The sequence below is a fragment of the Stegodyphus dumicola genome, chromosome 4, assembly GCF_044657685.1.
Source record: "Stegodyphus dumicola isolate Sdum_Otavi_A_Nest chromosome 4, ASM4465768v1".
NCBI lineage: Eukaryota > Metazoa > Arthropoda > Arachnida > Araneae > Eresidae > Stegodyphus > Stegodyphus dumicola.
Genome location: NC_140771.1, coordinates 154120408 through 154145383, shown reverse-complemented (window position 1 = coordinate 154145383; position 24976 = coordinate 154120408). Strand labels below are relative to the sequence as shown.

General features: G+C 31.9%; 1 protein-coding gene across 5 annotated transcripts in view; it reads left to right on the top strand.

Moving 5' to 3' along the window:
• The window catches only part of LOC118179820 (putative peptidyl-tRNA hydrolase 2), a 56234-nt gene extending 32586 nt beyond the window's left edge, over nucleotides 1-23648 (top strand). For 4 of the 5 annotated variants that reach the window (XM_035348979.2, XM_035348978.2, XM_035348980.2 and 1 more), the window contains exon 6: nucleotides 19921-23648. In XM_035348979.2, coding sequence (XP_035204870.1) covers nucleotides 19921-20007 — 87 coding nt within the window. In that variant the 3' untranslated portion in view covers nucleotides 20008-23648. Of the gene's footprint in view, nucleotides 1-14814; nucleotides 14934-19920 lie in introns of all 5 variants that reach the window. The other variant, XR_015040803.1, reaches the window with a different exon arrangement.
• The last annotated feature ends 1328 nt before the right edge of the window (nucleotides 23649-24976 follow it).

The following is a 24976-nucleotide window of genomic DNA, read 5'->3' as shown; positions in this document are numbered from 1 at the left end:
AATTTAATGGTATTGGTGTTTTTGATCAACTTTTTTTACCAATAAATGTAACAAAAGTTTTGATGATTATACCAAGTAAACCTTGATGAAGATTCTGAATCACCAAACTGATATACAAATGATAAGAGTTACCAAAAAGATTACAGCTCTATGGATGCTTTCTTGATAACGCTCAGAATGTATATTCAGCTGTGCCAAATTTGGTGTCTAATACTGTGTATTCTACATGTGAAATTGGTAGCATTGTAGAATTTCCCTCAGCTTTTCTGGACCAAGATGTTGATTCATTCTATCATTGCACCCTCGTTGTATTCTGTAAACACACCAAGTTTTATTTTTACATCTTCCATAATCACTCTGGATTTCATTTTTGCATCTTTTGACATCTTCTGAGAATCGTTTGAATGTATCATTATATTATGTATTATTATGTATTTTAATTATGCATATAGCCTAAAATTAAGAAGAACTGTCTTTTTATGTAGCTCTGAGTACTGTATTTTTAACAAATATTTCTTTAGTTTCCTGCAGCAGGTAAAAAATACAGCACAACATTTTATTTTAAATTGACTTGAAATTTAAAATACTGGAAAAATAAAAGCTATTTGACATTTATTTATTATAAGTGAATATGTCTTTGGATTGATTTAAGTATCATAATTTTGCTATGTATTACAATAAGCTTCACAAAGAACTATAAAGTGATTAACTTCCAATTCTAATCTTGATTTTTATATATGCTAATCAATGTGCTATGCTAAAAATAGATCTTTATTATCAACTGCCCTTATCTGCTGGTGGTGGAGGAAAGAAGAGCTATCAGGTTTCCTATCTATCACAATGACAATCCCGAAACCAATCTCTGTTATTGACAACTCATGTCTGCTTATGATGCTGAAATAAGTGTATGTTATCTTTCTATTCTCTTATTTCTGATAATGTTAGTCTTGGGACTAAACTTCATAGACTGTCCATACTTGGAGGTGGTGACGAGAGGAGTTTCTGTTATCTATGTGTTGTTCTCTTTTTCTGTCATGACAGCAGTTCTAAGACTGACAGATAATTACAGTTTCACTGTAATAAGTTCTTTTTTACCCAAATATGCAGCCAGTAATCATCAAAACAACCGATTTTTAGTTTTGTAGTTTCTCCTTAAACCTTAGTTATATCAATCTTTGTCTTCGGCCTTTAAAAAAATTATGTTTTAGTTCTGGTTTCATCAACAGATGGCACCACTAGCTTATTTTATGTCCAGGCTTTCTTGTCTTATCTAATCATTATATCCTATCTCATTCATTTGTGCTTTTGCAGCTGAGGATATTGGTTCAGTAAAACCATCGAAACTAGTCCTGTGAAAATTTGAAAATATAACGCTGATTTTTCTTGTTTGATTTCTGAATTAGTATTTGTTTAGCCTGTTATTGCGTCTTAATTAACTAGCTTATGTCTTTGACAACAGTGCATGTACTGCCTTGCTATCAGTGAATAAGCTAGTTACATCTGTGTACTAAAGTTGGGAATGTTGAGCAAATATTTGCAGCAAGCTCAATTTCTAATTAATTGCTTTCTGTGTAGAACATTTATCAGCAAGTTCCTTAACATAGTTAATTTTTCACAATGTAACCTTATGGCTTCTTCAAAGTAGAGTATAGCGTACAGTTTTTGGCAAGGATTTTATTGGGTTGTAACATAAGTAATGGCCATTTTTTTTAAATTAAAAAATTTTTATTTTAACAAAACAAAGAACAATAAAGTAATTAATAATATCTGAGTTTTTTGGCTTTCCCCATAGTTCCAAGATGTCGAACTATAGTCATCTGGCTAGAACCCATTCGTTCGGCTAATTCCCAAGTGCTTTGACTCGCGTCTTTGTGCAGAAGTTGATTAAATGCTCTTCATCAAACTCATTTGGTCATCCAGAACGAGCAGCGTCTTCGAGGTCGAAATTTCCATTTTTGAATTTGGGAAACCAATTTCTTGTAGTTCGTTCAGGTATTGCACCTTCTTCATACACTTCACAAATCTCTCGTGCAGCTTCTGCAGCATTGGTGCCTCGATTAAACGCAAAAAGAAGAAGGTGTTGAAAATTTTTATTTTTGTCGACTTGACACTCCATTTTAATGATCTGAAAAATAACAAAAATATCAAATACGCCATCTCGTAGAGAGAAAAATTCTCTTTCGAATAACACAAAACATTATGCTTATATATTTATTTTTACTGCATAATTTTAAACACAACATAAATGGCCATTCCTTAAGTTTCAACCCAATATCTTCATGGAAATGCTTTTTCTTCTGTAATAAGTCGGAGCAAATATTCGATGCCTTGATAATAGTGTATGTATATATATACAATATATATATATTGTATGTATATATATATATATATATATATATATATATTATATTACATATGCACATGTATAAATGGACATGGAATATGTAATTAAAGATCACACTTCAAAAAAATTCTGTTGGAAAATTTTGGGCCAATATTGGTTTCTAGTTTTCTGTTTATACTCTTAGAAGCAATGGAATTTTGTTCAGTGAAGGAAAAGTAAAATTACTTCTAAAGCATACTGCTAGTTCTACTAGGTGGTTTTTGCAGTGATGCACATGGTCATTGTTAAAATATTCATGTGTATGTATTACTTAAAATGAACACTTTATTAAAAATTTGCTATAGAAAAGTACATACTGAACATGTTTCATTTTCAAAAATCGGGATTCAAGAAAAAAAACTTTTAAAGTATGCATTAATAAATCTATACAACTCAACAACCATTATAATTATATGTAATTAAAAATTTGCACACTGTCTGAAAATTGTTTAGGCAAAAATGATTTTAGAATTTAAGGTGGCTTGAAACCATTCGACAGACATATGATGATGATGTGGCTGCATCATTACAAGAAAAAAGGAAGGAAAAAAATATTATCTTTATAAAATGAAATTCAATATTGTGTCTATAGCATTACTAAATAATAGTATGGTCAGTGCTGCTAGCGTGTTAGTAATGCATGGGAATTACTTGGCTAGGTAGCATGATCTGCAAAGTGTGAGAAACATTCGTAATTTTTATCTATACGAAAGTGTTGGTATTTAGCCGTTGACAAGAGTAAACAAGAAATGCACTACACTTTAATTTAAAGACATCAACAAAAAACCAAGAAATATTTTGTGGACAGACACTGTCCATTTTTATTTGATGCAGTTAATATGCATAATTTCAGAATTTGGATGTTTCAAACTCACATGCAGTACCAGAAAAGCTTCTTCATTTTTGGAAAGTCATTATGTAATTGGGGCTTTACAAGCAATGTTAATTTTTTTTAAAAAAATCTGATGTCGGGCGCTTGCCTTTTTGCACTAGCCACTCCTAAGGCCAGAAGTGGTAGCCATTTTATTGTCACCTAATAGGCAGCCACTGTCACCTTCCCATAACGGGACAGACAGTTACAACCACACCTTCTCCAGGATTCGAATCCAAGCCCTTTGGTATTGCAGTTAGCTCCTCTAACCACTATACTGTCTTGGCTGCCGCAGTGTTAATTATTGGGCAATGCTCTTTTTTTTGGACCGTTGCTTGTTCATTCACTCTTCGGCAATACCTTTCATGAAACCATAAGTTTGCAAAATGCCAACAGTGTCAGTGCCTGAATTCTGCAATTTTTATGTGAGAGGGTACACTTTTGCAAGAAGTGACACCATTTAAATACACTCATGTCCGAAAGTTAAACAGAGAAATGAAAGCATTTATTTGAAGTCATTGAATATTTCACAGGTCAAATAATGTAACTAGAATATTAGCCTTATTGTGGTACAAATGTTCGTGTTTATTTTCACAAATTTTAAGGGATACTCTGAGATTTTGGGAATGTAAATTTTTGTCTCTAATTATCATATAAATCTGTGAACTTCAGATTTCTCTTAACATATTTTAGGTTTTAATAATTTTTGGTTATTTTTTATATTTAAATAATTTTAACACTATCTTAAATGAGAATTTATTTTAGAGCTTTGAACCTTGGATTGCAATTAGTTTTTGCTGGACTTATGGAATACAAGAAAAAGCACATTTTCAAACTTGCATTAAACCATACTGTTGTTTGTCGACATTACCAAACAATCTTTTTCTGTAAATTTAAAAGTATGCTATGTATTGAAGACAGTATGGATGTGTAAAATACAATATATAAAAATGTCAATTACTCATAAGAAAAATCATTTTCCTTATAGTTGTGAAATTGTAAAACATGGCCCCTTCATTGTCATTCTGTAAATCAAAGATTAATATGATTTTTCTGGTGAGAAGGATTTCAAGCTTGAATAACCTGGAGCTTGCATCATATACAGAGATAATGTTATACCACACAGAAATGTATGTGAGTGGAGAGAAGATTTAGCAAGTTTCGAGAAATGATGCTCAAGCCATTTTTTGAGCTTGCTGAATATTGCTTGAGTGAAACAGCAAGTTACCATCAATGAAGTAGCGTGTTTTTGAATATTAGTCATGGTTCTGCCTATTAGTGAACAGTGATCAGCCTTAATTCTTCATATCTGTGCAGAATCAGTGCCAAAAGAGCTTGCCATAAAGAAAAAGTGCAAAGATGTTGAAATCTGCAAATGCATACTTAACCACTATGAGAATAATGGCAAAGAATTTTTTAACATAATAGTCGCAGAAGATGAAACATAGTCCATCATTATGAACCATGACTAAATCTAATCTTTTAGTTTTAGTCATGGCGATCTTGGGAGTGGAGACAACCAAAGTTACCAATGAAGGAGAAGTTCAAGACTCAGTCTTCTATGAAAAAGGTGATTCTTTTTTGTGGTTCAAAATAGCATAAGCTGGAAGATTATGTAGGAAGAATACATGATTAACGGGACAAGATACTCTAACTTTCTGAGCCATCGTTGCCCAGATACAGTGCCATGACCTGGCTATGAAAGTAAACTGCAGGTTGCAGTTAAACTTGTGAAGTTATTAACCTTTCATAATCACAGTAACAATAAATTATATTATAGTTATCAGTAGATTACTTCAAAATTTAATAATTTAATGCCTTCATATGTGGCACATGTGAATGTAACTTGTGGCTTATTGATTTATTGCCTAGTTTATTTTATATTGTAATGTTATCTACATTGCCACCAAAACTTGACTAAGCTTGCCTGGAGTATGGCAGCAGACCAACCAATGTTTTTGTATGAGAGCGATGACAGTCTACACGAGTGGGAAATTACTGCCGCATTCCAGTCAACTTGTGGTAGCAGCGCAGTTATATTTGTTTTCTTTATACTTATTTACTCTTAATTATAATATTGCATTTCATCTAATAATTGGTGGATATATAATTAATTAAACACCAAAAAAGTAATGTACGGTTATAACCAATAAACAGCCTTGTCCAGATAAGAACAATTTTTGTTGATTAACTAACAACACATGTTTAAGTGGCATTTAGCAAAGTACAGATTCCAAGATTGGCACTAACAAGCAGTTGTATAAAGTATTGTCCATTACAGACTAAAAAAAGGGGGGGACCCTGAATTTGACAGTTTTCTGACGACTGTATAAAATTTGGTTTCATGAAAAATGCTGATTAAAAACCATTGTATGCTATTTGCTATAGTCCTTATTAAATGAGTCCATGAGACCTTCAAATTTGAAGTAGCACATGAAATTAAAAACATCCAAACTACTCAACAACCCAATAGATTTCTTAATAAATAAGAAGAAAGAATTAACAGCTATGCAAGCAGACTATGTCTGTGAATTGTTTTCTGGGGGCTTTGTTTGAATATCTAGTAGTAGCTTGTATGAAATATCTCAATTAATTTCCAAAACTGGATATTCCCATCCAGTTGCAGATATTTTAATAGTTCTGCAATTAAAATGTTGGCATCTTGTGTATATGATTAAAAAAAAAATAAAATAAAATAAAAAAAACTGCAAAACCAGATTAATATGGTGTTATTCCAAAATTTGACAAATATGTTGACTTTTCTAATAACACTGTGAAGCGTAGAAATTGAGGAAATAGCAGATGAAGAAGCTCAAAAACTGCAATTTTTTGTCTGTGCAACTCAATGAAAGTACACTCACATCAATGCCAAATTAATGTGCTTGCGAGATATAATTTTAAGAATAGATTCTAATGAAGAATTTCTAGTTTGCAGCCATTGAATATAAGAACAGCAGCAGAAGAAATTATAAATTTGATTAATACTTACTTCATTCAAAATGACATTGAGTAGGAAAAAAATGCATGGTACCAAGCAACATTGGTGCTCGCACAGTGGCAGAGGTCCACACAGAGCTATTTTTAAAAATAAAGGCCACATCAACAGAATGTGTATGATTGCATTGCAGCATATATGGAAAAACCTTGCCAAGAAAAATGTATTTCTTTAACAAACATCTGTGCAAGAGTATATAAAATGTATGAATTTTATAAGACAGTGTTCCTTGAATTCAAGATTTTTCAGTGCATTATATAAAGAAATGGCAATGAATATGAACATTTTCTTCAATGTTTTTTAACCAATATTCATCAATGGCTAAAGATGCAATAGTTTTTAGTAATGGTAATTGATTGATGAAGTTGTCTTATCTTTGTGACATTTTTGATGTTTTAAAATAATTAAATCTTTCATTAGAAGGCAACAACAATGTGCGGGCAAGAAAAGATGGAAGCTGCACTGAAAAAGCTCTGGGCTTTCATGAACCTAACTGAAGTGAAGAAAAAAAATTACAATATTATTTACATGCCTGATGAAATTTTAGTTGCTATGAAGGAACATTTGATAGGACTGCAGACAAATCTGAAAGAATATTTTCCTGTAATTTGTATTAACAAAGGATGTATAAGAAACCCTTTCACAGTTAACATAAAATCGGAGAAAGAATTGTTGGATCCAGATACTTAATCCATAATTGAACTGCTTTATGATAAAGCTTTGACGAAGTATCATTGATAGATTTTTGAATAGTCTGTAAAGATTATCCATATTTGTCATAAAATGCAATTAGATTTCTAATGTCTTTTGTTGCAACTTACAAATGTAAAACTCTCTTCAGGACCCTAGTTTTCCTAAAAAATGAATATAGAAACTGATTAGATGTCAAATGAAATTTAATAATAAAATTGTCATCTTTTTCAATAGATCTGAAAGTTCTAGCTAACGAGAAACACCATCACACCTTCTTGTTAAAACCTTTTTTTTTTTTTTTTTTTTGTTTTGTTTTACACTTTCATATACAGTCAAAAGTCGTTAATCCGGACTCGTCGGGACTTCGGCGATTCCGGATTATAGATCATCAGTTTAAATCTGGTAAGATAGCATGCAAAAATTACAAAATTAAAAATATGAAACCGTAATTTATGAAATAAAGAACAATTATGATCTAAAGGGTATCAAAATTTACAAAAAGAAAAAACTTAATATTTATTTGTTTACTTTATTAAACATTTCCTTCAATGTAAGTTGCTTCGTTTCATGTGATAATACTTTCTCTTTAACGAGGAACTTGATTTAAATCATATCAAAGACAGAGTACATCGAGATGAAATACTAAACTTCGGAATTATAATCCAAATAAAATAAAAACATCTGCTCTGAAGATAAGGATAGTGTTGACAGATCAACTTCCAATCCGTGGTGTGAAATTGATAAACAGATTTCGGATTTCAAAACATACTTTCGCTTTGTAGATACAAATTACATATTAGTAAATATATATTGGAAATTCTATTTGACATAATCTTTCTAATCTATCATAATCTAATAATGACGTTTCTGCCCCCCCCCCCTGCCGCAGACCAGCGTGAAATTGATAAACAGATTTCGGATTTCAAAACATACTTTCGCTTTGTAGTAAATATATATCGGAAATTCTATTTGACATAATCGAAAGTTCAAGCTTACTTTTATAAAATTGCTCTAACAGTCTGCAAAAAATAATAAGCCGGATCCAATTCGAAGATTAAGGAACAACGCAATCTGCAACATTAACTGAATTAGATAACTTTAGCTTAGCGTACTCCGTTACACATTAAACGCGCATGCGCACAAACATATTCGCAGCTGTAAGGGTCTTACACGCTCTCGTAAACGCCTGTGCGCATGCGTGAACACGACGCATGCGCAGAAAGTTTGTAGCTTTGAGGTCCGGATTATAGATCATTCCGGATTATGGGTGTCCGAATTAACGACTTTTGACTGTATATATATTTGTTACTTTCACAGTAAAGAAAAATTATTTGAAAATTAAAATCTGTTTAACTTACCAATAAGCCATAAACATTTTTTCTGAGTCATGAAGGGAAAATATTAAAAGAAGTCATGAAAACAGTTTGGAAAACTCTGTCCTGATCAGCAATTTGAGGTCAGCAATTCGTACCAGATGACGAGGCCTTTTACTGAAGAAATTTTAGTGATTGCCTGAAAATGCACTCCCATACATGGCGTACTAGACCATTGAAACCACTAACCATTTGGGTTTCAAGGTGTTGGAATATTCTTACTGCCTTGATCTTTCCTTTTTTATTAATCATATCTCTGGACTGTTCAAAGGTGCTTTATGAGGTTGTAATTCTGCAAAGAATTAAAGGAAGCAGTGCATAAGTGATCATGCTGTAAATCAAAAACCTCTATGGAGGAAGAATGCCAACTAATGTATCATTGGACCACAGTGTTATATCCATAAATAAATTGGGGGCTGCATTTGTCATTGTTATGAAAGAAGTAATTTCTTTAGTTTAGAATTACCACTTGGTAAAAACTAAATGTGCTATATTAGTCTTATTTGTCCCGTTTAAAACTATTCAAGGATTGATATGATTTTATCGGTTCCCAGACAAAAGCCCACTGGACAAAAGTGCACGTGACAAAAGCCCACAAAAAAGAAAAACCCCACTATAGCAATTGCCCACGTGACAAATAACCTTAGTGATGAAAGTGCACATTGATAAAAGCCTACACTGATAAAAGCCCACGTACATATAAGCCTATGCTGATGAAAGCCCACACTGATAAAAGTGCACATAATCAAAAGGGACTTAATGGTTTTTTATTACTAAATTGTGTATTTATAATTTTAATTATAATAAATAGAGTATTCAGATCTGAATTTTAATGTCTCAAATATATGTCTGTTTGTATATTTTATCACTACTTTATTTGTTTAATTTATTAGGTTGAAAGCAACTCTTTAATTAAAAACACTTGAATTTTATTTCTTTTTAATTTTTCCTTGAGTTCCTTTTTAGTTTAGGAATATTAAAACAGTTAAGCACAATGAAAACTTGCCTAAGAGATATTTTATTATTTACTTTAGACTGAGCTTATTATCAAAGTTTAAACAAATTTCTCATTGAAAGCTTTTTTGAATGTAGTAATTATAATTTGGCGATTTTCTAGAGATATTTTCTTTTAGATTTCTGAATAAATTAAAACTGACACCCTGTCAGAAAATGAATTCCAAATGTAACCTCTTAATCTTTCAACTACAGCAATTTGGAATAGTGTTTTTAATTTTCATTTTATTTATTTATTTTTGGGTGGGGATGGAACAACTCTTAAAAGTCAACATATCTACAAATTTAAGTACAATCACCTCAAACTGTAGTAATAAATATGTAGCATTTTATTAGAGATTGTGAAGATTACAAAGAACTACGCATATAGTAACATCTAATAAAATTTTCTAACTACATAAATATATATTTATAGATTCATCAGATTCAAAATTCATTGTATTTGGATTCTAAGTATACATATTATAAAAATTCATCATTCATTAATAGTATTATGTATAGCAATAGAAAATTAGTATTAATGTTTCAAATTGTAATTTTTTAATAATTTCTCTTGCGTTTGCTGTATATTTGTTCACGACATATGGATATAAGTTATATATTATGAAAAATATACAGAAAACAGCTAATGTTATATAATAGCTGATTGTGAAAGAAAAATTACAGTTCTCTTAATTACAGTTATAGTGCTTTAAAATCTCCCTATTGTAAATAGCTGTTTCTAATTGGCATTAGATTAAATTAATTCCATTATCCATTAGAAAATAATTATAGTGAATTATATCTATTGACAACCGTATTACCTTTAAAATAGCATAATCTCAGCCATATTACCTTAAAAATACTTAATCACTAAACACTGATACTTCGGTCTGAGGTACGAGTCCCGCAAATGGTCTGGTTGTATGGAGATTTTCATGGGTTTTCCCACATGTAACATATATACGAGCCAGTTTCTCTTAGAAAGGTCTTCCACAAAGGCATCCCTCTCCTCAGGCAGATAGCCCTCGAGGCTTTGCTGTGCTCACATATACCAATCCAAACCAAACTCACTAATCAACTTGATGTTCAGTAACAACAGAATAAGGATAAAGGTTGAAACCTTTTGTCCAAGAGAACTATTTACAAGAGTACACCTTGTGCTTAACATATAGACCACTGCTTGTGGTATTATGTTACATAGAAGTAAAGAGGCCACATAATATTTACCTGAAGTAAGTAGACATTAGCTCTACACATTGACTAGAAAACAACAACCTTCCGGCGTCTTCGAGTCATGATGAAATTGTGACTCCAGCCAACACTGCAAGTTCTGCCACTGACGGGCATTAAATTAGATTAAGTAAAATGCATTATTTTACATGATATATAATGGGATACATAGTTGTACAAGTGCATGTATTATGGCATTATTTATTGTAATTGTTATAGGCATCATGTTTCAGGACATTACATATTGCAGTAGATATGAAGGTGATATGTTTCAGGACATTACATATTGCAGTAGCTAAAGGCGTGATGTAGATGATGTTCTTTTAGGGCGTGTTTGCGAACATGATTAGTTTACATCAGTGTTTACTATCAAAATTAAGTTAGCACTATAAAAAAGTTTACAAAGCTTACTTCATTCTGCATATTTATGCTTACTGCTTACATTTAAATATTGTTGTATAGAAGTGCTGATACTTTAGCTACTGAGTATTGACGAATGAGTTGCTAAACTATCAGTACAACCATACAACAATACTTAAATTGTTGTGTTGATATTTTAACAACTCAGTCAACAAAATATTGAGTTGCTAAAGTATCAGCACAACTAATAAGCTTAACATTTCAAGGTAATAAATTAAATAGAGGAATTTAAGATTAGCCTAACAGGCTTTCTCAGACAATTAACTTGCTGGCGCACTTAATGCAATGGCCACAAATGGCTAAACTCTGACAGCAGAAGTCGACGTAGCCAATTCTCGCATTCCCTTTCAATTGCAAAAGCTTCGCCTTAAATAATACTCTTAACTCATTTGCATCCTAAACATGTTTACTTACTAACTGATTTACATTCGGGTAAGGAAGCAGAAAGTAAAATTGACAGTACAGGCTGAAATGATACATAACAGGATAGTATTTTCTCCCTCCTTCCAGCATGCCTTCGGTTAGCACAGTGGTCGGCAAAGTGCGGCTCCAGAGCCGCATGTGGCTCTTTGGCTCCTTAAGTTGCGGCTCTGGTACAAATATCCATGGAAGGTGCAATAATATTTTCATTTAAAAAAAATGCTTGGTAAGAAAAAAATTACATCTTATTTTGATAAATTAAAATTCTTCTATAAATCGAGAATATATATAATTTTTTGTTTGAGTAAAAAGATAGATAGGTAATTAAAATTTTACATTGTTATAAAAGTACATAACGAACATCGAGTTTTAATTTTATTAGTTTTCGTAAATGTAGACATAAACCATGTACAAAAATCATGTGCGTGCATGCTTTTTATAAAGTAGTGAAGACACAAATTGGCATCGCAGAGCATCAGTTTCAGTGTAAACAGTTTTGTCATATCTACCGTGTCTGCCATCGTCCTGTCTTATTAAAAAGTTAATCACGAAAAGAAAGAAAAAAATTAATCACGAGATACTTGTTTACCATTGTATCATTCACCAAAAAGCGCTTTGTGCGCAAACATTTCCGGAGAAAAATTGTAAAGTTATGGAATTAGTGATTACCATTATCAACTCCATTTTGGCTAAAGCTTTTAATCATCGCCAATTCAAAGAATTTTTATTTGAAATGGAGAGTGTGTATGCTGATCTTCTGCTTCATAACAAGGTACGTTGGTTATCAAGAGGGAACGTTTTAAAATGTTTCGCGTCCCTTTTTCCGGAAATTAAAGCATTTTTCCTTGAGAAGGGCGTTCACTATCCATAACTAACAGACGATCAGTGGATCCAAAACTTCTATTTCATGGTAGACATTACGTCTCATCTAAATCAGCTTAATCGTAAACTACAAAGGAAAGGAAACCTAATTTTTTCAATGTTAGAAGAAGTAATAACATTCGAAAACAAATTATCCATTTTTGCACAGGATTTTGAAAGGGAAACATTGTTTCACTTTACGAGCCTGCTGAAGCATCACCAAGAAAATAATTCCTCTATTGATAAACACCATTTTAAAACAATAATTTTAAATATGAGGGAAGCATTTATCAGCAGGTTTCAGGAATTTTAAAACCGCAGAGCAACTTTAGCATTTGTCAAAAATCCTTTTAATGCTATGATAACCGAGTTGAAACTTTCTCCTTTTGAAATTCACATTGGTAGCTTTGAAATACAATTGCAGGATTTAAAAAACGAGGAGATATGGCACTCTAAGTTCGAACGTCTTTGTGTTGAATTGTAAATATTGAAGAACAAAAAATGTGATCTTAGTTCACAACACAAGTGGTCTGCTTTAAATGATCTGGAAAAGGAAGACATGATCATTTTCAACGCTTGGAATAGTATTCCTGACTCTTACGATCAGCTGAAAAAGCTCGCGTTTGCTGTTCTTTCCCTTTTCGGTTCTGCATATATATGCAAACAATCTTTTTCAAGCATGAACATTATCAAGAGTAAACTGAGAAATCGTCTTATTGATGAGAACTTGGAATCATGCCTAAAATTAAAAACAATAACATACAAACTCAAACTTTCCAAGGGGATGCAAGCACATTGTTCGCATTAATAAATATTTATTAAGTATTAAATTTAGTTTTATTTAGTGTAATAAAAGTTTACTAAACAAGCAGATTTGGCTCTCAAGTTTTTTAAAAATGGTTGTAATGTTCATATTTGGCTCTTTGGCTAATAAGTTTGCCAACAACTGGGTTAGCACACTCGGCACGTATTTGAGAGGTTAAAGTTAGAGTCCTAGCGAGCTCATTGCTCATATTTCACGCCTCCAGCATGATGGCTGAACTAAAAAAAAGGTGGTGGATGATGATTCTTCTCCATCAAGATTTGACAACTGGGTCCCCTAATATCCAGTCGTCTTTAAAAGGGGGAGTATATAAGGTATTTTCTCCCTCCTTCCAGGATGCCTTTGTGGTGTAACGGTTAGTACAATTGGCTCGTATTCGAGAGATATAGGCTCTAGTCTCAAAGAGGGTATTGCTTATTTTTCATGTCTCCCACAAAAAAAAAAAAAAAAAAAACTAATGACTCTACAGTAAGAACTAAAGATCCGTAAAGTATAAAATTCTATATTTAATTCAAGTTGGCTCAGTCTAGACCAGTGATTCTCAACAGTTTTTCCCTTCATGTGCCCTTTTCACCATTGCCAAACGATTATTCAATCTCTCCTTCCCAAAACTTAAAAAGTACATATGCGTTTGTTTAAATATGGATTATTTTTAATGGAAATTAAAGGAGTATGAAACATGTTGGTAAATACCAAAATTTGAATAAAAGTGCTTTTTTATATTCAAAAACTAAATCTAAATACTTAATACGTAAAGAAGAGATTGACTAAATTACTCTCTGAAACTGTGAAATTCCCCTTAGGGCTATTCCTTCTGATTGAAGACCCATAGTCTCACATCTTTTTAAGTAATTTTTTTCTCTTCATGATGAAAAAAAATTCAGCATAAGGAGAAATGAGAAAAAAATTTTTGGCATAGCATATTCCCTTTGCGCCCCACTTGGTCCGTCCCTGTTGGACCAGATGCATTGAAAAAAGCAGGATATTTTGTAAAAAAAAAAAAAAAAAAAAAAAAAAAAAAAAAAAAAAAAAAAAAATTTACTTATTTAACCCCCTCACATTTTTTTTTTTTTTTTGGTAAAGAAATTAGTAAATATTTCCCCCATTTTTATAGGAACTTCGTTTTCATTGGTGTGAAATTAGTCACCCTCTGTGGTGCACCATGGGCAATGTTCTTTGTATGAGATACTTAACTCCCAACAAATGCATTAAGTGTCTGACTGTTTGAAACGGCAATGAGAAATGGTCAAATCAGGATAATGTTTTGACTTTCCTTCATGAATGGAAAATATCGATCTCTTGTTAATGGCACTGGCCATTCAGACAGGATAATGGTATGTGACACTGACTGTCATATTGAAGGGGTCAGGTTCGAATTCCAGGAAAGGTATGAATGTTTCTAACTGTATAGCATTTTAATAGTTAGTGGGCTCTCAAAATATATGGTGAGCTGAAGTCCTCTTGAAAAGTTAGTGGGAGATCTTGGCCTGCACCCTTGTATGTACTTCCTTGGAATTCCATTAAGAACTGTTCCAACTAAAATTCCCTAAAGGGATAAACTGATGTTTGCTTTTCCCGCGGCGGGGGGGAAAATACAGTTAGAACGCACAGGAACGATGATGTGGTAAGATGTGTAGATCCGGCACTGTGCCGCGTATGATATTTCATATTTGTTTCAATCATGTTGTTATTGTTTTCAATAAATAATCAAAAGACAACTACTGTAAATTAAATGACTCAACACTTCAGAATGAAGATATCACAAATTTGTTGGTGACCCGGACGTGATTTGGAATCTGTGAACCTTCTGATGGAATGTGAACCTTTCTTTGTTTTGGAAGTTTCTGATTCGCGACCATGGAATTGAGGTAGGTCCCTTTAGATTCAGTTCTTGAAGTGTTATGATTTTGTATGTGATAGAAAGTTTTAAATTTATAGTGGTGATTTGATTATTTAGTTGTAAATTGATTTGAAATTTAGTTTTGAAAACAGAAGTAGTTTATACAAACATGGTGAAACGAGTTGAAAGGTTAAGGCAGAAACGAAACTGCATTAGGCAGCTTTTTTGTAATCTTTTGGCAAAAATTGAAGACTCAATAAACAACCTTTAAGTGAAAATTACAGTAAAGAACAAAAACTTGATGATCTTTATGATCAAAGAAACCAGTTGATTGAAAAGATAAAGAATCTTAAGGGTTTAGATAGTGAAATAGAAGCGATAATTGGTATAGATGAGTTAGAAAACGAAATTGCTGAGAGTGAAGAATATCAGGAACGCAGTATTCAATGGAAAACGAAACTAGGTAGGCATATAGAAAATGCTTTTAACGGGGCTTCGCAATATGAAATTCGGGTTAATGAAAATGTTAGGTTGGAACAATGTGTAGTAAGAAATGAAAGTAGTGTAGTTAAGCTTCCAAAGTTAAGTATTGAGAAGTTTTATGGTGATTGTAGCTCTTGGTTAGATTTCTGGAATTCCTATGAAGTATCTATTCACAATAACAATTCCTTAAGTAAGGTTGAGAAGTTTTTGTATCTGAAAACATTTTTGGGAGGTACTGCCTTATCAGCAGTTTCGGGATTTTTGTTAACAAACGAAAATTATGATTCCTCAATTAAGTTGTTAAAAGAAAGATTCGAAATTCTAGATTTGATTATAAGCTCGCACATGAATAAACTGCTGCTGATTGATTCCGTTAAGACATGCACGAACGTTCCAGCATTGCGAAGAATGTATGATACGATTGAGATTCAGATTCGATCATTAAAGTCTTTAGGTGTTGCAGCAGGAACGTATAGTAGTTTACTTTGCCCGGTAATACTACAGAAAATTCCAGATGAGCTAAATTTGTATTACAATAGGCAACACGAATCGCATGAATCATTTGATATAGAGCACTTAGTTGAGTTTTTGAGAAAAGAGGTAGAAATAAGGTAAGCGTCTTTTTTATTATCAGATTCAAAAACCTTTAAGTGAAATGAAATTCCCTTTAGTAATAGAGAAACGAGTTAAAATTATCAGAAAAATTATGTAGACTCAAAATGAAACATTTTAAAAGCACACATTCCAGCAGCGGCTGCTTTAACGGCCATAGTGAATGAAATGTGTAGTTTCTGTTCGGATAAATCTCACGAAACACATAAATGTCCTTTACCATTAACAGAAAAAAGAAATTCGTTAAAATCACAAGGGAGATGTTACATTTGTCTGAAACGTAGACATACCTTAAAATTTTGCTAGAAAAAGGACCAGCTCTGCAAATTATGTAAAAAACCTCACAATTATTTAATATGCGATAAGGCTGAACCGACAGATAATGCAGCTGAATCAAATAGTAAAGAAACGGGCAATAATTTATCTGCGGTACAGTCATTGCATTGCTTCGGAGGAAGTAAAAGGGAATCTGTAAACAAAACTGAGAGCGCCGAAGCGTCATCCCCGGTTTTACTACAAACATTCAGCACTATAGTAAAAACAAATAAAAAAAGCGAAATCTTGAGGGTGTTAATAGATGGCAGGAGTAACAGAACGTTTATCAGAAAGAAAACTGTGGACTCCTTAGGATTGAAGGCTACCAGATGTGAAACGTTTGAAATATATGGGTTTAGTAGCGAGTGTAAACCTAAACAGCAGTATAATATAGTTCAGCTTGATTTGCAGAATAGAACCAACCCAAGTAAAAAACTCCGCATAGAAGCAGCGGTAATTGATGCGATTACCCATGACCACATAGAAGTTCCTTCAAAGTGGGTCAGAAACATGGCTCTAAGTAAGGGAATAGAATTGGCCGACATTGGAAATACAAAAGAGATACACATGTTGATCGGCTCAGATTACACTTGGGAAATTTTATATGAAAGAAACATAAGATTAGGGAAAGGATTAGTTATTACAGACAGTTTGTTTGGGTTTGTGATCCAAGGTAAGGAAATGGGATGGTATAATCATGGCGATTATGAACAGATTTTGAAAGAGTTAGGAATTTGTAGGACTTGGAGTCTATAGGAATAAAGCAGGAGAAGGAAATTTCGCAATCAGATGCAGATGTCATAGATAGGTTTGAAAGAAATACCACGTTTAGAAATGGGAGGTATGAAACTAAATTATTATGGAAGGAGGGTTGTAACACATTGAACAGTAATTATGAAGTTGCAGAAAGACGTTTGATAAGCTTAAATAATAAATTTAGGCATGATCTGCATCTGTATTTTTGTTATAAAGAAATAATTAATGAGCAGTTAAGGGATGGTATTATTGAGCAAGTTGCATTTCATGGAGATTGTGATAGGAAAATTGATTATTTTATGCCTCATCATGCTGTAGTACGCGAATCAAAGGAAAGTACGAAAGTTAGGATTGTGTATGATGCGTCATCGAAAGTTAGAGATGGACAGTCGCTGAATGATTGTTTAGATAGTGGTCCCAACCTTAATCCAAATTTTCTCAGGATTATTTTAAGATTTCGTTATCACCCAATTGCGTTTTGTGCTGATATTCAGAGAGCATTTTTAGAGATTGGCGTAGCAGAGGAGGATCGAAGGTTTTCAGTTTTTATGGAGAAATGAGGGGGGAACCGAACTTGATTTCAATGGTCGTGATATTGGAATTTTTCGAATGACACGTGTTCCTTTTGGTGTGAAATGCAGTCCTTTTATTTTGACAGCAACTATACGACTTCATTTAAAGAAATATAAAATTTCACAGAGTGAAGCATGTTCTATTTTGAAAAAACTTTATGTTGATGACTTAATAAGTGGGGCATCAACTGTTGAAGAAGCGGAATCTCTATGAAGAGACTCTAAATTTATACTGAGTGAAGCAAACATGAATTTACTGCAGTGGTCTTCGAATTCAGACTTTCTTTCTATTATTTCCTCAAGGAAATGTAATACATTTGCAATGTGTACTTTTGTCACTGCGATTTTTCAATTTTGCATAGTGGAAAGATCGATGTTCTCAAATATCTGCGTACGCAAAAACACAAAGACAACAGGAATCTGTTGAAAAAGCAAAAAATTAGATTTTACTGTGGAAGCAAAGGACCGAAAAGTTATCGATGCCGAATGCCTATTCTCTGACTTTTTACTTGAGCCCAACTTGGCACTGAAAGCATTGAATCATGCTGCAGTTTTATTTAGAAAAATGTTTCCCGATAGCAAAATCACTAAGAAATATTCAAGTGCAAGGACCAAAACGCCTGCAAATTGTTAAAGAAATGGGTATGAGCAATAAATCTTCAGTTATTGACTGCATTAAAACAGCTCCATTTTGCATCTCTGCGGATGGAGGCAATAATACCGATTCAAAATTTTATCCAATTGTTGTTTCTTATTTTAATCCAGTTTCTTCAGAAATTGAGTGTAGTTTACTTTCTGTTCCCAACTTAGAAGCACGTTAGACAGACTTTAATATAGCACAGCTAATTATTAAAATTTTAAACGAAAATGCAATTACTCTGGATAATTGCTTAGCACTTGCAGACAAAGGAGCAGCTTCTTTACCTATAAATGTCGCCGAACACATTGTTGATATTTATTATTATCTTGAAAAGAGTTCTAAAATCTGTCACTGTTAATAGTATTTGCACGAAAACTGATTAAAGTATTATTTTTTACTAAAAGATGCAAATAATAAAAATGTTTTTTACAAGTAGGTATTTTTGTACTGTTGCGTTTAAGAATTAGTAACTGAACTTTCAGATATTTGTTTAAAGTTAATTCATTATTAAAAAATATATTTTTATCATTTAAAAAGTCCTTTTGTCGTTCGTTGAGAAAAATCTCCTGATTTTTGAGTGTCTTAGGTTGGCAAGTCTGGGACAGAAACTTAGTAGTTAGCAAATCCTAGCAATACCTAATATGTTTGTGAGGATGAAAAGTGCTTTTCCTTATTTCAATCTGTACTTGTTAAAAAATGTTGGTATGCAGAATTTTTTTCTGTGAGTTAGTTTCTTTGTGTGTACACATCTTATGCACGCAAATTTTGCTGCTTAACTTTTAGACACTAGTTATAGCTGTTTCCAAAATGAATGCATCATTCTTAGCCTATGCATGCATCAGATGTGAAATTTTTGCAATTTTGGCTTTTGAGTTGTCTGAAAAACGCATTTTTTAAATGGACAAATTGCATACTTGTGGATCTGGAAAAAAAAAGCTTATGCTTTCATCTATAGCATCTCAAAAGAAACAGTTTGTGTTGAGAAACAATGTTACGAACATGTGATTTTACAGTTTCAGCTTGCAACAAAAGCATAGGGGACTGTATTGAACACCTTCTATACAAGTAGTAAATATTTTGATTTTTTTTATGTTACTTTTAACTGTAATAGTGTCACTTGTTCTCATATGTTTTATTTATGAAGCAAAATTCCAATACTGCAAGATTATTCATACAGACTTTTAACTATTTAAATAACAGTTCTTATAAAACCTTCTGAAATGTGGGTTTTAAATATATACACCCTGTATATGTGTTTGCTTTTAGCAGGCACAAAACATAACTAACTACATGTGACAAATGAAGAAATACAAATTAAATAATAAGAATATGAATTAAACTAAGAGTAAATAATTTAATGAACGTTATTCAAAACTAATTTGTAATCAGTGTCAAACCTTAATGTTCAGTATATTTTTATTAAAAGGACAGCTATAGCAGGGAGCATTTATTAAGAATATATCATGGTGATAAATGATTATTTTCTTATTTGTTAATAATTATTAAAACAAGTGCATTATCATAATTGAGTATAGAAACTGATAACATTTTAATTGCAGTGTATGATTTAAAAAGTAATTTGATCTAAGTTTTTTTCTAGACTTAAAAGCATTTAAGAGTGTTTTAATTTTTTGTAGGTGGCAGCAGGTTCTACAACGGTCTTGTGCCTGATGGGCCGCATTGATATTGTTGATCAAGTCACAGGATCTTTAAAGTTATTGTAGCAGTTGGTCTTTGGTGCCTCATCTACTTAATAGCCTTGCTGATTGCAGATGTCTGCATTTCCTTTCATTTTGCTTTTGGCTGCCATCACATTTTTCGAAAAAATTCTCATGAGCCATTATTGTAGTGTCACTTTATGTCATGGGTGTAAATTTTTACTTCACGCTGGACGCGAAGAATGATGAATTCTGAACTGTTTGACTACTGGAATTTTTTGGCTGCTTCTTAATGTCATTATATATAGAAGAAGAGTTGGTTTTCAGTGCGCTTATTTTGTTATTTCTTTAAATATATGTTTGCCTTTTACTAAATAACCAGAAATTTCATTTTGGATTAGTAGACCAGAGTAAGTAAAATAGCTTTGAAAAGAACATTTTGGTGGATTCCCGCTGTCAGTTTTAAACCACATTGTATGTTTATTGTAATATGTGTAATGTTTTGAATTTCATAGCATAAGAAAAATTATTGTTGCATTAGGCTTTTGAAGTCTTTCTTGGGATTGTTTATATCAAAAATTTCTTTGAGCGAAATATATTTCAAATTAATAGTTAAGCAAAGTATCCCCCTCTGGAAACTTGAAAATCAATTTATTGAAATGAATTTTCCATAAAAAATAAACATTTTAATTAGTCTATAATAAATAAATATTTTAATTAGTCTCTAAAAAATAAACATTTTAATTAGTCATTTTGTTTTGTAGTAATATGCATGTTTACCTATAAATATTTTTTGAATTGAAAGGCTGGATTTAAAAAATTTATATGTTACTGTAGAATATGAAGTAACAAAACTATTTTTATTTTTGAGGGAAAGAGTACATATAAACAGTTCATAATCTTGAAATGAAACATTTTTACTTTGTTATTACTTTTGCTTCATAAATCTGCATGATATAATTTAATGTATTGACATCCCTCTTCCGAAAAGTCACCAACCATTGATGACTAATTTTCCCCCAAGCTAAGATATGAAAGGCAATAGTCATTTTTAAAAAATGACGCACTAAGAATTGCATAAAATAGTAACCAGTTAATAAAATTTAAGTGCAAGAAACCTATGAAATAACACTTTTTTCATTGTGCTGTTCTTGCCATATACCCAGTGATCTGTTTTAGCTTCATAAAACATTGATGACTTGCAGAAACTCCATATTGTACATAACTTGGCACTGCAGACACTCAATATTCTCTCATACGTAGCAATTAAAAAAAATTGGAGAACTTCACAAATTTGACATTGCACACAGCAGTGTTTTTTTCATGTTCACAGTGATCTGTTTTTACTTATAAATTGAGGAATAGCACAAATTTGGATCCATAAAATTTAATTGTTTATGAAGTACAACTTCATAATATGTAAATTTTTGCTATCTCTGCTAACAAACACCACATGTCTGAAGAAATGCAATACTCTCTTTTTGATTAGCTGGTAAAAAGTCCAGCTGATCAAAAGTCCCTTTATGATTCCTCACAAGAAAAAAATGTACTCAGTGCTACAAAAACGAATACTATAACCATTGTCAGTGCAACAAAAATAAATACTCATTCTGTGCTCATCTGTTGCACGTCCATGCATACCTGGGTTGCCATATCAATGCATTTTGTGCTGTCGTGGTTGCTTGTTTTGTTAACATAGTGAATTGCCTTGTGAATACTTTTCAGAAAAGTATGGATAATTAGAAAGTATCGAATTTAAGCATTAGCGGATTTGTACAATTGCCTTTTAGTGTTTCAAAGATATGTAAAAATATAGGAATTTTTTTAATGTTGAGATAAATGTTTTTATTGTGCCACTATGCATGATGTTTAAATGGTAGTAGCTTATAAGTGTAGACATTTCTTATCCCCCCTTTTTTTGGTAAATATGATGGTAAATATGGAAGTAAAAATGTTTATTAGAAAAATAAATTGATAAGTATAAAAAAAAATCTGATTACCATCTAAATAGAAATTTCATGCAAACTTGTGTCAAATTGATTTTCAGGGCCCCTTTTTGAAGCAATGGAGGATATATGTCTTAAAAACTGAGTTTGAAAACTGAAATGTATTACTCTTTAATTGGGAAATATAATTTTATGAATTTAATTACCTTTAATAGTATTTAACAATGATTTTCATATACTGTAGCAATATAGATTTCAGTGCCTCTTTTGCTTAATATTGGTAAATGCAGATATCTACAATTTCCCCCTTTCATTCTATTTTTGACTTTTCTCATATAATTCAAGAACAGTGAGCTGTAAATACCGATTACAAGCATAAATATTTCATGCTGGACATGAATAAATTTTGATTTACTGGATTAATTTTTTTGCATTTATTTTTCAATTACCTTTATCTAAATCAATGGTTATTGTTGTGAATGTTGCTGCCTCTTGGGGAGGGGGATTAATAGGGAGAGTGAAAAGTTTTTAGCCTCACAGGGAAAAAGTGGTGCTAGATAATTAAGATTTTGTAGGATAATAGGTTGGGGTTGTATGACACACAGTGCAAAATTTTATAAGACAGATTTGGTTCTTTCTGGATTGAGAGTCATCTTACATCAAGACAGTGAATCTCTTTATCATACTGCAGTTGCACAAGCTGGTTTGGTCAACTGTTGCTTTACTTCCCCATCCACCTTATTCTCTTGATTGGCCTCATGAAATTTTCATCTAATCCCTGCAATGAAGAATTCACTTTGAAAGTGCCACTTCAACTCAGATATGAAGTTACTGATGTAAATATTTATACCAATAACCTGATTTTTCTGTGCTGAATTGTGAAATGGCCATTCAGTGGGATAAGAGTCGGAACAAATCATTCTATAAGATGACTATAAACTAATTGTAGCACTGGTATAGGTGTGCATTGATATCATAAGTGTACTGATAAAGGAAGTGATTACGTAGGGAAATCATAATAAGAAACTCTAGCTCAAACACCCCCTTCACTGTAAGGCTGAAAAGGTTTCACTTTTCCCTTGTATATGCTCAAAGAAATGGGTGTGCATTGCTGCAAAGGAATCAGTTATGCATACATTAAAACTTATTTTAGGCATTGTACTTGATAAAATATAATCTATAACTTCACATAGCTCACTTTTTTTAGTAATGTGTATTTACACTTAAAGTTCACACTTGACAAAGCAATGGAAAACTCCCTTTTAATTTAAGGGCGTCTATTCAAAGGATGTTACTGCTTCTGCAGTGCAGTTTTAAATTAGATGCTGAGAAACTGCTATTAAGTTCATTAAACTCTCTTTTCTGTTACATCCATTCATAAAAGAAGAATTAGTAGACTTAATAGACTATTTTAATAAATTTTCGTAATTTTTTCCCATAAATTAAGATTTTAACTGTGTGGAATGCATTTAACTGCTCCTCTCAGAAATGTAGAGGGAAGAGGAGGAGAGGAAAATAGTTACTGAAAATAAGCTTAAGAACTTTTAATAAGTATTTGTAACTTCATTATTGAATGCTAACTGTATAATTCTAATCACTTAGTTAATTTTTTTCCATTGGTTCGGAGGGCAATATCTATGCCAGAGCATCGAAATGTATGATTTTGATAATTACAGTCTGGCTCTTTTTACTAGATTATGGAAATGGAGTGTATATTTAAGAATTATGCAATTAGAAAAAACATTAAACTTTATTTCCTGACTTTTGTGGTATATATATATATATATATATATATAAATTTGTTATTCATTTATACATATGCTTAAAAATTTTAGTCTTCACCTTGCATACTCTATGTAGAGAAATGTTTTTTACATCCAGCTTCTAATGGAGCCAGTTTTGATTATTTAAGTCAAATTAGAGAACTGCAACATTTTAAATCAGAACAATTGAATAAGAATGCATAGGTTGCTTTCTTTGTATAAGATTCTTGGGAGAAAAAAAAGAGATGCTTTTCATGCAATTCTTTTAAAGTTTGATTTGTTATATTAAGCATTATACTGTTTTTTAATATCACGTGTTTGTATGAAGGTAATACAAGGAAAAATAAGAGAATATGTATATGGAACAGTATTGATAAATATGAAGTACTTTATAATAACCTTCTAGCAAAAAGCTTATAATTAATTACATGACAGCTATTTAATCAAATCAGGCCCTTTTATAAAAGCAGATATAAAAACTTATTCCTCAGTGTTACAAACTAGTTACATTTCATGATGTAACTTGTAGAATAATTTTTCATAAAAGCTTTAAGACAATATAGGCTGACCTTAAAAAGTATTTTAGATTCAGTGCACAGAAATATTGCTAGTAAATTGTGACAGTATTAACAAAAATATTAAATCATTTTATCGTAGGAAAGTTAAGATGAGTTTATTTTTTAAAACTGCACCCAAAATTAATTTTTTATTAAATTTTGTTTTAGTACTTTTCATTAAACTTGGTTTCTGATTTTTGACATACTTTAAGATGTCTTATCATTATGAAAGAAGATATTGAGGTATTCCTAAGTACTTTTTACTCAAGATGTTACTTAATTCTCATTTAGTAAACATGGCTTATAATGTAGTGTAGAGTACTGAATTTAAATAATTTTAACATATCACTGAACAGAGTGATCTCTTCTTTAAGACATATAGGCATAGAATGAACATTGGAAAAATTTGTCATTAATTACACATTTTTATAACTCATTAGAGAGCTATTTAGGTTGTTTGTCGTATGATTCTTGGCATATATTTGCCTAACTTCTCTGTGGTTGGATATACAATCTGAAGCTTTGCTTTATAATACATACAGGTAAAAAGGAACCATAATCTGCTACTTTATCTGCTACTTCAAAGTCGTAATGACTTTCCACACATTTCTGATCATAACTTATTATCATCACCACATACCTTATCATCATCTACAAAAGTCAATACTATTGTTACAAGGAAAGCAAATGGAGAAAAATGGTCTTAAAGTGACTATTCTGGCGTAAATAGTAGTATATTATATTTTGATCCAGTCAGTGTATAAATTGA